The sequence below is a fragment of the Alnus glutinosa genome, chromosome 3, assembly GCF_958979055.1.
Source record: "Alnus glutinosa chromosome 3, dhAlnGlut1.1, whole genome shotgun sequence".
NCBI classification, from domain to species: domain Eukaryota; kingdom Viridiplantae; phylum Streptophyta; class Magnoliopsida; order Fagales; family Betulaceae; genus Alnus; species Alnus glutinosa.
The window spans coordinates 29667849-29680018 of NC_084888.1; the positions used below are offsets into that span (position 1 = coordinate 29667849).

The window sequence follows — 12170 nt, forward strand, 5'->3', positions numbered from 1 at the left end:
TTTAGACAACTGTAGACAAATAACCCTTTCTTTTCAACTTTCACCTGAGCACGAAAGAGCTCCATTATGGAATTGGGGGAAAAAAAAAACGGAAACGGAAAATTGTTAAATTGGTACGTGGTTTTAGGTTTTGACCGTAGGGTTTATAAATTGATTAAATAATTTTTGGGTATGACAAAAGAAGAAGAAGAAGAAGTCTATTTCGTTAATTAATTAGGTATATCAACACTAATTATAGTATGACATGTGTCACTTATAATTAAAAATAATAAAAAAATATAATATATATAAATATAAATATATAGTTAAGAAAAAAAAACACAATGGAGGCCAGGTGGCTATGGCTGGACTGGGGGCGAAGCATCTATAGACATGGTGTTGTCGTGTTGATGTGATATATTATTGAATTCTGTCAATTTTTTAAACGGTGATACTTGGATACGTTATTCTCGGTAAATATCTAATATTTATAGGCAAAAATGTCAAAAACCTTCTAGAAGTTTGAAATTATGAGTGGATTGACTAATGATATGATTATGCAAATGAAATTAGACAACTCATCAAAATTTGGTGGCACTTTAGTTAATTGGTTGGTCTGCTGAAAATTTAGCACAAATTATTCAATTTCTCTACCATGCATAGTGTATTCACTTTGTGAGCTAATTTTCTAATTTTTCGCTACCCGTTCACAAAGTACAAGCCCCGTCAAGAGGATCAACTTGAATGGCATCACGATTTTGGCCCGGAATGTCAATAAGAAAAAGCCAGAATGTTTTTGTAAACAAATTCGACCTAAGGAGAACAAACATTTTCTATTGTTGAAGGCCAATAGCCCAATCGATGCTCTATTCGAGAGAGTCGGCGATCCAATATAACGAGTATATTAGATAAGTGAACTTTGGCCGTAGTAGCTTAGTGGGCTGGACTTAGTTTACCTTTAGTAATAATGGGCCTGAGTTATATGTATATAAAGGCTATTAGCCTAATTGTAGAGGATATCGGTTTATTGATTTGTTTACTGTGGTAAACTAGAGGTTGAACACCTCGAATGCTCTGGAGACTGAACATCTCGAAGAGTTCATTTCATTTTGTAATAACCAAGAGAGTCGACGTCCAATCCTATTTGAACCCTGAGTGGATCAGTACTCATTCTATGCTATGACATAAGGGCTAGTGGCCAACTATTATTTCACTATGAAATTGTGGAGCATGAAGGGGATGGAACCCAAACCAGATCCAGGCAAAAAAAAAACCCCATTTAGCGACGTTTCTCTAAATGGGGGAAAAACGCCAAGAATCACTTCTTCCATCCTATAATTTTTCATTGCTTCTTTCATTTTACTGTAATTCTTGCTTCTTCCACAAGGTTTCTCTGCTCTAAGCACATATAATATGATCATGCATGCAATTTCAACAAATAAAGCTTTTGGTGAATTTCACCAAGTACTTCTTGTTTCTTCTTCAAATACTTCCACCTTTAAAAAGTTGTTCCAATTTCAAAATCATTGCCAAGTTACTGCTATTGGACTTCTTACTGTGTATAACTCAGACATCCAAATCAAAGACCCAAAAGAAAACTTGGCAGAAATTTTTGTTCCACCCAATGCAGTAAACCTCACACTGTAACTTAACTTCTCACCCAATTTTTCAAAAGTTAAACTCCTTGGCTCAACGATCACTGATACTCCAACTGGTTCATCCACTTTCACCACATATGTACTTGTTGGGGTCCCAACATTCGTCACTGTCCTCTTGTATGCCACATTTTCTGGGGCATTTTTATCCAAAATCACAGCAAAAGAAGGGTAGTTCAAGTTGCCAGCAGGCTCAACAACTGCTTTGTGAGGACAAGTGAAATTCCCCCTTGACAACAAAGCTATCTGAGAAGAGTTGTAATTCAGGCTGCACAAGTAATTAAGGTAGTCCTCGGGTGTGATGTCGTAGATTAGCCCTGGATCAGAAGCACTTTGTGGATCAACATGGCCTGAACCAAATGCAAAAGGTGTGGCAGGTTCAGAGGTATTAGAACCAACATCTGTCATCGGACCCTGTTTGTTGTCTACTGTGTAAGCTGTTGTCATTAGAGCAGATTTGATTGCTGCAGATGACCAATCTTTGTGTACAGATTTAAGAAGAGCAGCTAAGCCACTAACATGAGGACAAGACATGGAAGTCCCTGAAATTATATTGAAAAGGACACTTGTTTTATCGCCCTCGAGCAGGGATGGACTCGTCTTGGGCGGCCAAGCAGCCAATATGTTTACACCTGTGTTAGAATAGATGATTAATTTCATTTTTTCTTATCAGCTTAAATTTTCAGAATAAGTAGTGATTTAACACCTGGTGCAGTCACGTCTGGCTTGATCACATCCGGTCCAACTGAGTTTGGTCCTCGAGAAGAAAATGCTGCCATTGCTGGTGCAGTGTTGCCGTAAACCGTTCCTCTGAACACCACCGACGCTGATGGGGCTTTCGCCGAGCTGACATAGTTCTTGACGGCTTTACCTGCAGAAGCTCCTAAAGAAGTGGCTGGCAAAATGTGAAGGTCAGCAAAAAGCTCCTCACCTTCATCTTCTGTGTTGAGCAATAGCATTCCAGCCCCTCCTGCCCTTTTCACTTGCTCTCCCTTCTGCGTCCGGCCACTTAATCCTCGCTCGCAAACGACGATCTTTCCTTTTACAAGATTTGGCGAGAGGGAACCATCTATACAAAACCTTGCGCCTTGGCCGCCTGCAGTGTTTGCATATGCAAGTGGCAGTTCCTTAGTTCGCTTGCCAGAATACAAAGATGACCCTTCAAATGTTTTCCCGTTCCCAAGCTTCACTTTTGTTGGAAAGCTCCGGTCGATGTAGCTTGCAGCAACGGTCATGATCCATGGTGCGGTATTGCCCACAGTAGAACTAGAAGGGCCTGAATTGCCTGCGGAGCAAGAGACAAAAACCCCATTTTGGATTGCTCCAAATGCGGCTATTGCAACAATGTCACTGTAATATGGCCTGGGGAAGCCTCCTAAAGAGAGTGACAGCACGTCGACTCCATCACCAACAGCACGGTCCATGGCTGCCAATATATCAGAATTTGCACAGCCTGCTTGCCAACACGCTTTATAAGCTGCAACTCTTGATGTATACCTGTCAGAACATAAATTACATGATTAGATTAACTGTTTCTTATCCGTTTAATTTTTTGAGATTAGTAGTGTTTTAAAATGGTATAAGAGCAAAGATCTTGAATTCGAACTTAATTTGTTTCCGTTATTTAATTTTCATTTCAATTAAATATTTCATGTGTTAAACTTCACTAATTAAGGAAGCATTTGAGCCTATAATTTATGCGGAGTGAGAATATAAATTAAAGGGAAAACTTCACAAAATCTTTGCCTGAACTTTTACTCGTTTTGAAATTATCCCCTATAGTTAAAAAATTCTCAATTTCAACTTTTAAACTTTGAATTTGATACAATGTCCCCATCTGTTAGACTTTGGCGTTAAATCAGACGGCAAAAAGTGATGAAATGACCTTTTACGCTCATAAAACTTTTATAAAAATTTTAATTTACCCTTAATTTCAAATAAAAAAATAAAAATATTTAAAATATTTTTTTGAAAAGAAAATATATAAATAAAAAATTGAGACCCAGGCTTGGTTGTGTCACCACCGGACCCCGCTGTGGGTCTGGTGACCCACTGGTCAGAGCATGATTTTTCTTTTTTGAAAAAAAATTAAATGAAAAAAATAAAAATAAAAAAGAAGCTAGAATATTTTAAAAATGAGAATTTGCTAACTTTAAGAGATAGTTTCAAAAAAGAGGTTATGTGAAATTTCTCCTAAAATTAAATGATCAAATTTAATTATCTTAAATGATGATTTAACCGTACCTCATCCCAGCGGCAAAGCCCTTTGCTTGGCCGAAAAGGCTTGCACGGCGCACAAGATTTCCAGCAGCAGTTGAAGAAGTGTGCGTGCCGTGGCCTTGGGAATCCCGAGGGGATCGATAATCCACAGTCTCATTGATTCTTCCAGCAATGGCCTCGTACCCTTTGAAGAAGGCTCTTGCGCCAATTAGTTTCTTGTTACAATTTGACACAGAGAAGCTTGTGCCTTCCTCGCAAGCGCCTTTCCAGCGAGAGGGCACCCGGGGCATGCCTGAATCCTTGAAACTGACATGCTCAGGCCAGATTCCCGTGTCCACGACGCCTATGATCACATCTGAAGCCAAGCTGGGAGCGGCCCAAAGTCCTTTGCCAGGTTGTAGGCCGAAAAACTGAGGGGTGTGCGTGGTGTGGAGGCTTAGCATTTCGTCGGGGATAGCGGAGAGAAAGCCGTTGAGCTTTTTCAAGGAGTCGAGCTGTTTGGTGGAGAGCTGGGCGGCAAAACCAGAAATGGTGGTGTCGTAGATATAAAGAAGCTCAAGGGGTGATGCTCCTTCTTCTTCTTCTTCTTCTTCTTCAGACATGGAATCAAACACTGATTCGTACCATTGTTTGGCATCTTCTGACGCTGTGATTTTGGTCTTGTCCATCTGGATTATGTATGTCTGTTTGCCCATTGAAGCAATTGAGCTTGTTGCCATGAACGCCACAAAAAACAAGGATGTCCAGAACATCATGATGACTGTAAAATTCATATATATATATAGTGATCAGTAAAACGATATTAATGATGCTCTTAATTTCTAGATATCATGTTTAAGCACATATCTTTTCAAAACAAAAGATAAGAAAACAAAATTTTTGACATATTTTTTATTCTGAATTGAATTAAGTTAACAAATATGAAAATGAAAGTGATGGATCACCATGCATATATATGCTTACGTTAAAGCCTAAAGGCGTACGTTCATGGAGTGGGAGGAGATATTGATTAATTCATGTTTAATCACATATACTAATTGCCAGTAATATAGCTAGTGATCATGATGAGTAAAATGATATTAATGATACTCTTTCTATATATCATGTTTAAGAGCATATATTGCAGGTCTTGGTGGTGCATGTTTGATAAACCTTTTTAGGAGGTGTTTTTTGTGTTTTGGTTGAAAATGTGTTTTAAATGTGAAATGAGTCTTAAGGTTTACGCAAGTGTTTTCTGTTTGTTAATATTTTGACTTTTTTAAGGTTAAAAAAAAAAAAAAAAAAGAAAAAAAAAAAAGGAGGGAGAAAGGATTGGCTAACAGACATGCATGGTTCATTTACAGTAACTTTATATCCATTAATATCAATTGTAGGGGTGATGATTCATGTTTATATTTATAACTAGGTTGAATTTGTGTCTTATTGAGTTATATTTGTACAATTATATGTTAACTAAAATCAACAAACGTTCATGCAAGTTGAACTTGGGACGATTCAAAAAAAAAAAAAAAAAAAAAAAAAGTTGAACTTGGGACCTATTTTGCATTTAAAATCTTTTCATGCAAATTTTAAAATATGTTTTAAAAAATAAAAATAAAAATGGAAAATAGCTTACTCAAGTAAAATAAAGATTTCTTTTAGCGTCTTCGCGCGGCATGCTCTTAATTAATTAAAAGAAAGAGCACTTATTGAAGATTTAGATTGCAATGAATTAATTTAAAACTATATGATAGATACCGATGTCATTGAAACTTCTTAATATTTAATTTGAAACCAAAAGATCAAACATTGTGGTTTCTTATTTATTACCCTCTCACTCCCTCCACCCACCTCAAAAAATAAAAAAAAAGAGACCAGTGGTTTGGCCCAATTCCAGTTAGAATTAGACCGGTTGGAATTTCTATAATGAAATACGTGCCCCAATCTCGACATGTCAAATTTCAATTGGAACTGAATCCAACCCAATTCCAGTTAGAAATAGACCGGTTGAAATTTCTGTAATGAAATACGTACCCCAATCCCGACATGTCAAATTTCAATTAGAACTGAATCCAAATAAAAAGAAAAGCAAAGATAGAGCAGGTTTAATTTTGTAAATAAAATAAAATAAAAAAGAGTTCAAAGAGAGAGAGAGAGAGAGAGAGAGAGAGAGAGAGATGGTGTATACCTCCTTCCTTGCTCTACCAAAGAGAATGAGAATGAGAATGAGAATGAGAATGTAGGATGCGTAATAATCCATTGAAAAGAGGATATTTTATAGGCAAGTTGAGCACATACAAATTAGAAAGAATCTTTCCCACTTTTTCTTCTCCATCAAAAGTAGACGTTTTGTATTGGATTAAAGCATCTCCATGATTGTTTCATGACCACCTGCACCGTCCAAAACCAAAATAAGGACCAAAGCAGCCGAGGAAAACAGAGAAGCCTAAGAAGCGTAAGCAGCAATCCAACATTAACTGCAACAAGGGAAATCTTTACGTACATGTGCGTTTGTTAATGTGTTTTTGAGGTCGGGGTGTTTTTTGTTTGGAGTGCACATACTTAATTATTTTAATTGAGAAATTAATCCAAACAAATTAATATAGAGCCCGACTTGTAATTTTAAAATAAATTAATTAAAAAAGAAAAAAGAAAAAGAAGTCAAGCATGGTGGCTGCGTGGCCAATCGATCTCAACCATATATAACAGGGTGACCGTACTACTGCGCGCCCTAACAACTACATGCATAAGCGAAGCCATATATATATATAAGAGGGTGAGAGGGATTTGACGAAATCCTCAACAAACTTATCAAAGAGTTGAAAACAATTATAGTGTCATGTACTCATCAAAAGGCAAACATGTGCTTTGTGGAGGGAAAGCAATTATACGGAGGGGATAATTAGTAAAGTGTCGGTAATTATAGCCTTACAATTAGAAGTTATATTTATATGTTTTAAACTATAATTAATCTTTTTTTGAATTATTTATTTATTTATTTAATTATATTCTTTAATGTTTTTAATCAATATTTCTTCAACTCTATCTTTTAATCTTGTTCCCTAGCTATTAACCAAAATTTCGATTTGGTCATTAAACATGGGTTGTCGAGTGGCTACTCCAACCACATCAAGGAGGGTGGCTGCCAGCCCGACATTTAAAGGAGTGGTTATGTCCACCCCCACCACATTAGGGTGGCTGTGCAACCACCCATCCTCCACTTAGGGTGGCCCCATGGCCACAGCTACCCTAATCTCTCTCTCTCTCTCTCTCTCTCTCTCTATATATATATATATATATATATATATATATATATATATACAAAAGTATTCTATTTTATCAAAATATTCTTATAATTAACAAGATAAGAAGACATATATACTTATAAAAAGTATTTTATATGAAGAATATTGTTTTGTATTTTCGATTATTTCTTATGCTCCGTTTGTTTCGACGTAAAATGATTTATTGAAAATGATTTCGGCATTTTCCGGTGTTTGGTAGGGGAGAAAATAATAGTCAACAGGAAAATAATTTCTGTTTGACAAAAAATACTTAGTAAATTTCGGAAAATGATTTACGCTTTTTAAAAGCGTAAATCATTTTCCGAAGAAGCTAGACGCATTCGACCCCTATTAAACAACACAGTCGACCTTCACTTCAAGCATTCGACTATCACTGAAATCTTGCCGGTACTAAAATCCGACAGCATCCGGTCAATGTCGCCAGAATCTGGCCATCTTCGCCGGAATCCGGTCAGCCTAGATTCCGGCGAACGTATTCCAACTGGCTAGCCGGATCTGGCCAGAATATCCCGGCCAGAACTGCCAGCTGGCCAGACAGATTAGGCCAGAACGGCCGGCCGGCAAGATCTGGCTAGAAAATTCCGGCCAGAACGGCCGGATTCCGGCGAAACTGTTCGGATTTCGGCCTATATCTTGGATTCGGGCTATAGTAGCCGGAATGATGGAATCCGGTAAAAGTGGTCGAAATTCTGTTTGTCAATGACGGAATCTTGTATTTGATAATTTTTATATTATTTTACATTAATATTTATATGTTTTGAATAAAAATTAATTTTTATAGGTTAATATGATTGAATAAAAATATTAAAAATATTTGTGATTTTCCGTACGCGCCAAACACCGAAAAATACTTTCGCCGAAAAATATTTTTTAGAAAAAAAAATGACTTCTCTAAAATCATTTTACGACGAAAACCATTTTACGTCGAAACAAACGGAGCATTAATATCTTTGTCTTGCGAACAAAAACAAAAACACAGACAATCATGTTCATACTATCCCGTAAAACTAGTTGAAATGTACGTAGTAAATATCCCAATAAGTTATAACTAGGAAGTTGGTCCTACGGAAAGTATCAAGTTTGTTTTCTAGCTATTTATTGGACGAACTGCTTAATTAGCTAGTGCTTAGTACGTGTGGATTCTTTATTGTTCTGCAAATATTAATTTCATGGTTACAACTCCCTACGCCAATTTGCTTCTTTCACATTACATATTTACACAATGATGAACGAGAGAGATCGATATGATCGTTGAGAATTGAAGGGTCATTTTATTGCGTAGTGTCATTCATTTGACATATTTATTTTCATTTTTCTATTTATCCGGCCGCTATGATCTGATTGTGTTATGGCTTTTTGTTGAGTTGCCCAGCGTTTAATTTTGTCTGTATTTTATTTTCTTGTAATTGCCCCTCCCGTTTTCCGTAATTGCTCATAAAAAAAAAAAAAAAAAAAAAAAAAAAAAAAAAAAAAAAACCTTGTCCCACCCCACCACTACAAGTCTACAAGTTTGTTGTGAGAGTAGTCATGATTCGAGGCATCAGGCATGGGTTGTTTGATGCCCATCTCTTCTAAGCTTTCATTCCAAGGGAAATACTCATGAAATCCCCAGCTCCTTCGGGACCATATATTTGGTGCGCTTTTGAGTCCATTTCAAGGTATGCAACTTTCGAAGCGTGCAAGTAGTCAGAAGAGAGACTCAAGTGAAAATACATTTGAATAAGGAAGAACAAACAATATTTTGAATAAATATATACAAGACATTTCTCCACCCATACACCCGTGTGAAAAGCTAGCTGCTTTTGCTAACCAGTGAGCTGCTTCATTAGCTTTTCCGTTAATATGCCCCACAAATTAACCATAACTGAAAATTAACCATCAATCAACATATATAGTTTAATTATTAGTTTTTACGCAATCAATCAATTGGCCGGCCATACTAACTTCAACAACGACGTTCATGCTACCATAGCCTCAGCTACGAACCGTTGGATCAATTATACATTTCCCTCGTAGTCTCTCACAATAACACTCACCGTACCCGTTTTTCAATTTTATCTATCAAGCACTTAAAAGCTAAATGTTGAAACATATATATATATATATATATATATATATATATATATATATATATATATATATATATATATATATATATATATATATATATATGTATGTATGAGTGTGAGAGGTCAAGTCCCACATCAAATAATAATTATAAGGGCAAGTGTTTAATTAACATAATCTACCCGTACAGTTTCATAAATTTAAAGATTTAGAAATAAGTGTATTTCAATTCGAAAAAAAAATACACTTACTTCTAATACTTCTTCCTTCTTATTTTATTTATTTATTCGTCATTCGAAGTTTATTTTTTCTTTCCTTTGAAGGCTGGTCTTCTTTGAAGCCTGTCAATGATTAATGCTAGGGGGGGGGGGGGGGGGGGGGGGGCTAGACTAGAAGATGAAGTAGCCAAGTCTATGTCAAAAAGTCACACCCTAGCAATATTAACTTATTTAAAGCATTTCTAGAAACTTTTCAACTATTTTTTTTAAATATAGGAAACAAAACTACTTTTTACTTTTTTATCAAAAAAATTCCACAGCAGCTTCCATTCATTTTTTCCTATATTATTAAAATATTATTTTTCTACTTTTACTTTAATTAAAAGTAGAAAAAAGAAGATAAAGTAGAAGAGAGATAATATATTTTGTGAATAAATAATTGAATGAGAAGTGAATAGTACTTCCGAATGTATTGAGAATCACTATTCATTTCATAGGGAAACGAAATTTTATAGAAGCTACTGTGGAGAAATTTTTGTAACTTTCTTAAAAATTTTCTTAAAATTTAGGGAAGCTGTTGTGAATGCTCTTAGAGCACTAGTAGCAGACACCCAACTATTTTTCTTAATTTAAGAAAAATTTAGAAGATCAAACCACTTTTTCTTTTTCTCTATATAAATACACTACACAACAGTTTCTCTTTATCGTTCCTTATATCATTAAAATAATATTTTTTTACCTTTTATTATTATTGTTTTTTAATTTATTCCACAAGCACCTTCTAGACGAGAGAGAAATTTTTTTCTTCTTTTTATCTTGTGGAAGGTTGTGGAATTTCTTTCTTCCTCAAGCTACGGGTCCAGGCGTAAAACAAACAGGTAAAGAGCAAAGGGCCACAAGGGCAGTCTTACTCCCTCAGGTCGATATAACTCCGATCGTATCTATAGACGAACTATTAATGGAAGCGAAAGCGAGTGAGCAGCCGCGCTTTCCTATAAAGAAAGTGGTCGGTACCAATTCGACAGAGAAATCCTCTTCGTCTTCTCCTCGTCTCTGTCTTTCAATGTTTCTCCCTCTCATCTTCGTCTCTCTCGATGGATTTTGGGTTGAAGATTTTATGGTTTATGCATTAATTTTGAGGATGTGAAGAGGACCCAATGATCAAATCGGTCTTGATCCTGTATAACCTAATTTTTCCTACATCACAGACCATAGACCGATAGCTTTGTGAGCGAATAGAGAACGAGAAAGCTACAGAGAGCAAAGATGGTGGCCATGATCTGCATTCTGCAAGATGGGTGATAATAGCTACAGAGAAAGCGTGAAGGAGAGAGGAGACAGACGTTTTTTTTTTTTTTTTTTTTTTTTAATTTTTAATTTTTTTTAAATTTTATTTTAATAAAATAGAGTATTGGATAGGTATTTTCAAGGATGACTATCTAAAATAGGGTAACTGGTATGACTTGATTTATTGTGATTTTTTTTTTAAATTTTTCCTATTTTAGGGAATGAAACTATTTATATGGCATTTGCTACTAGTGTTCTTACGGCTTATCAATATTGTGGATCCATTGGACGAGAATCCTCTTTATTTCATTTAAAATTAATAGTATTTGACGGACCGTGAACTGCCATTCCACTTAAAATCAATTGGTTTTAAAGGAGACAAATTCAAGTCTTTTGTAGATCTCGACATCACATCCAACGACTCTTTTTTTAGAGCGGTTGCATGAGTAGTCTTGTATCCCAACAAGTACAAGTTCAAGTTCATAGTCAAAATTTAAAATTTGTACATTTAATAGTTCCAATCTTAAAGGCTTCTTCTCAATATATATAATGTGAAGTCTGAATTCTAGATAAGAAAAAAGGGGGGTCTAAATCAATGTAAATAACAAGAAATTCTTCTCAATATATAAATGTGAAGTCCAAATTATATTCTAGATAAGAAAAAAAGGTCTAAATTAATGTAAATAACAAGAAACTCGTTATAGGAAGGAAACAGTTAACATGGCTTAGGGTGCGTTTGAAATTGCGATTTTGTAAATAAAAATACGATTTTAAATTAAATTGTAGAAAATGAACCGTTTGAAAATTTCATTTTTAAAAAATTGCGATTTGAAAATGTAGAAAATTTGTAACGACCCACCCCAAATGACACAATATTGTTCATTTTTTGCTCTCTTGAACCAAACTTCCCAGGAAGTCACCCATCATGGTACTACTCTTGCAGAAACACGCTTAATTGCGGAGTTCTGATAGGTTCATGGTCATCACGGCTTAAAAACGCATTGTCTCAAGAAGGGTGCGTTTATACATATAAGCACATTTCCATTCTCAGACGATGTGAGACGTCACAATCACCCCCTCTTGGGCCCCATCGTCCTCGTTGGGGAACCTCATGATCATGGCATCTCTCCATTCTTAGTGTCCCAACGAGTTCTCGTTAGCGACCCTCATGAGCTTGTGCACGCTCCCCCCATCTTAGGCTGGGCAATGACCCTGACACTATTTGTAACAACTCGCCCTCAATGACACAATATTGTCCGCTTTTAACTGTTCTAAGAGAAAGAAAAAATAAAAAATAAAAAATAAAAAAAGAAAAAGAAAAAAAGAGAGAGGCTATTTTTTAGTACCGCATATATATGGTATATATATATGCCATTGTTTTTTCATAGCATATATATGCCGTATTTTTTAGTACCACATAGAAGCCGAATCCAACTACACCTACAGATCGACACGTTTGA

At 35.7% G+C, this 12170-nt stretch overlaps 1 protein-coding gene across 1 annotated transcript; it reads right to left on the reverse strand.

Annotated features, from left to right (window-relative positions):
- Window positions 1-1291: 1291 nt before the first annotated feature.
- On the reverse strand, window positions 1292-6065 carry LOC133864301 (subtilisin-like protease SBT1.1). Its single transcript, XM_062300586.1, has 4 exons — window positions 6022-6065; window positions 3879-4614; window positions 2341-3131; window positions 1292-2266 (listed from the first exon to the last, which is right to left on the reverse strand). Exons 2-4 carry the CDS (start codon window positions 4607-4609, stop codon window positions 1503-1505), a joined length of 2286 nt encoding a protein of 761 aa, XP_062156570.1. The 5' UTR covers window positions 4610-4614; window positions 6022-6065; the 3' UTR covers window positions 1292-1502.
- Window positions 6066-12170: the final 6105 nt, after the last annotated feature.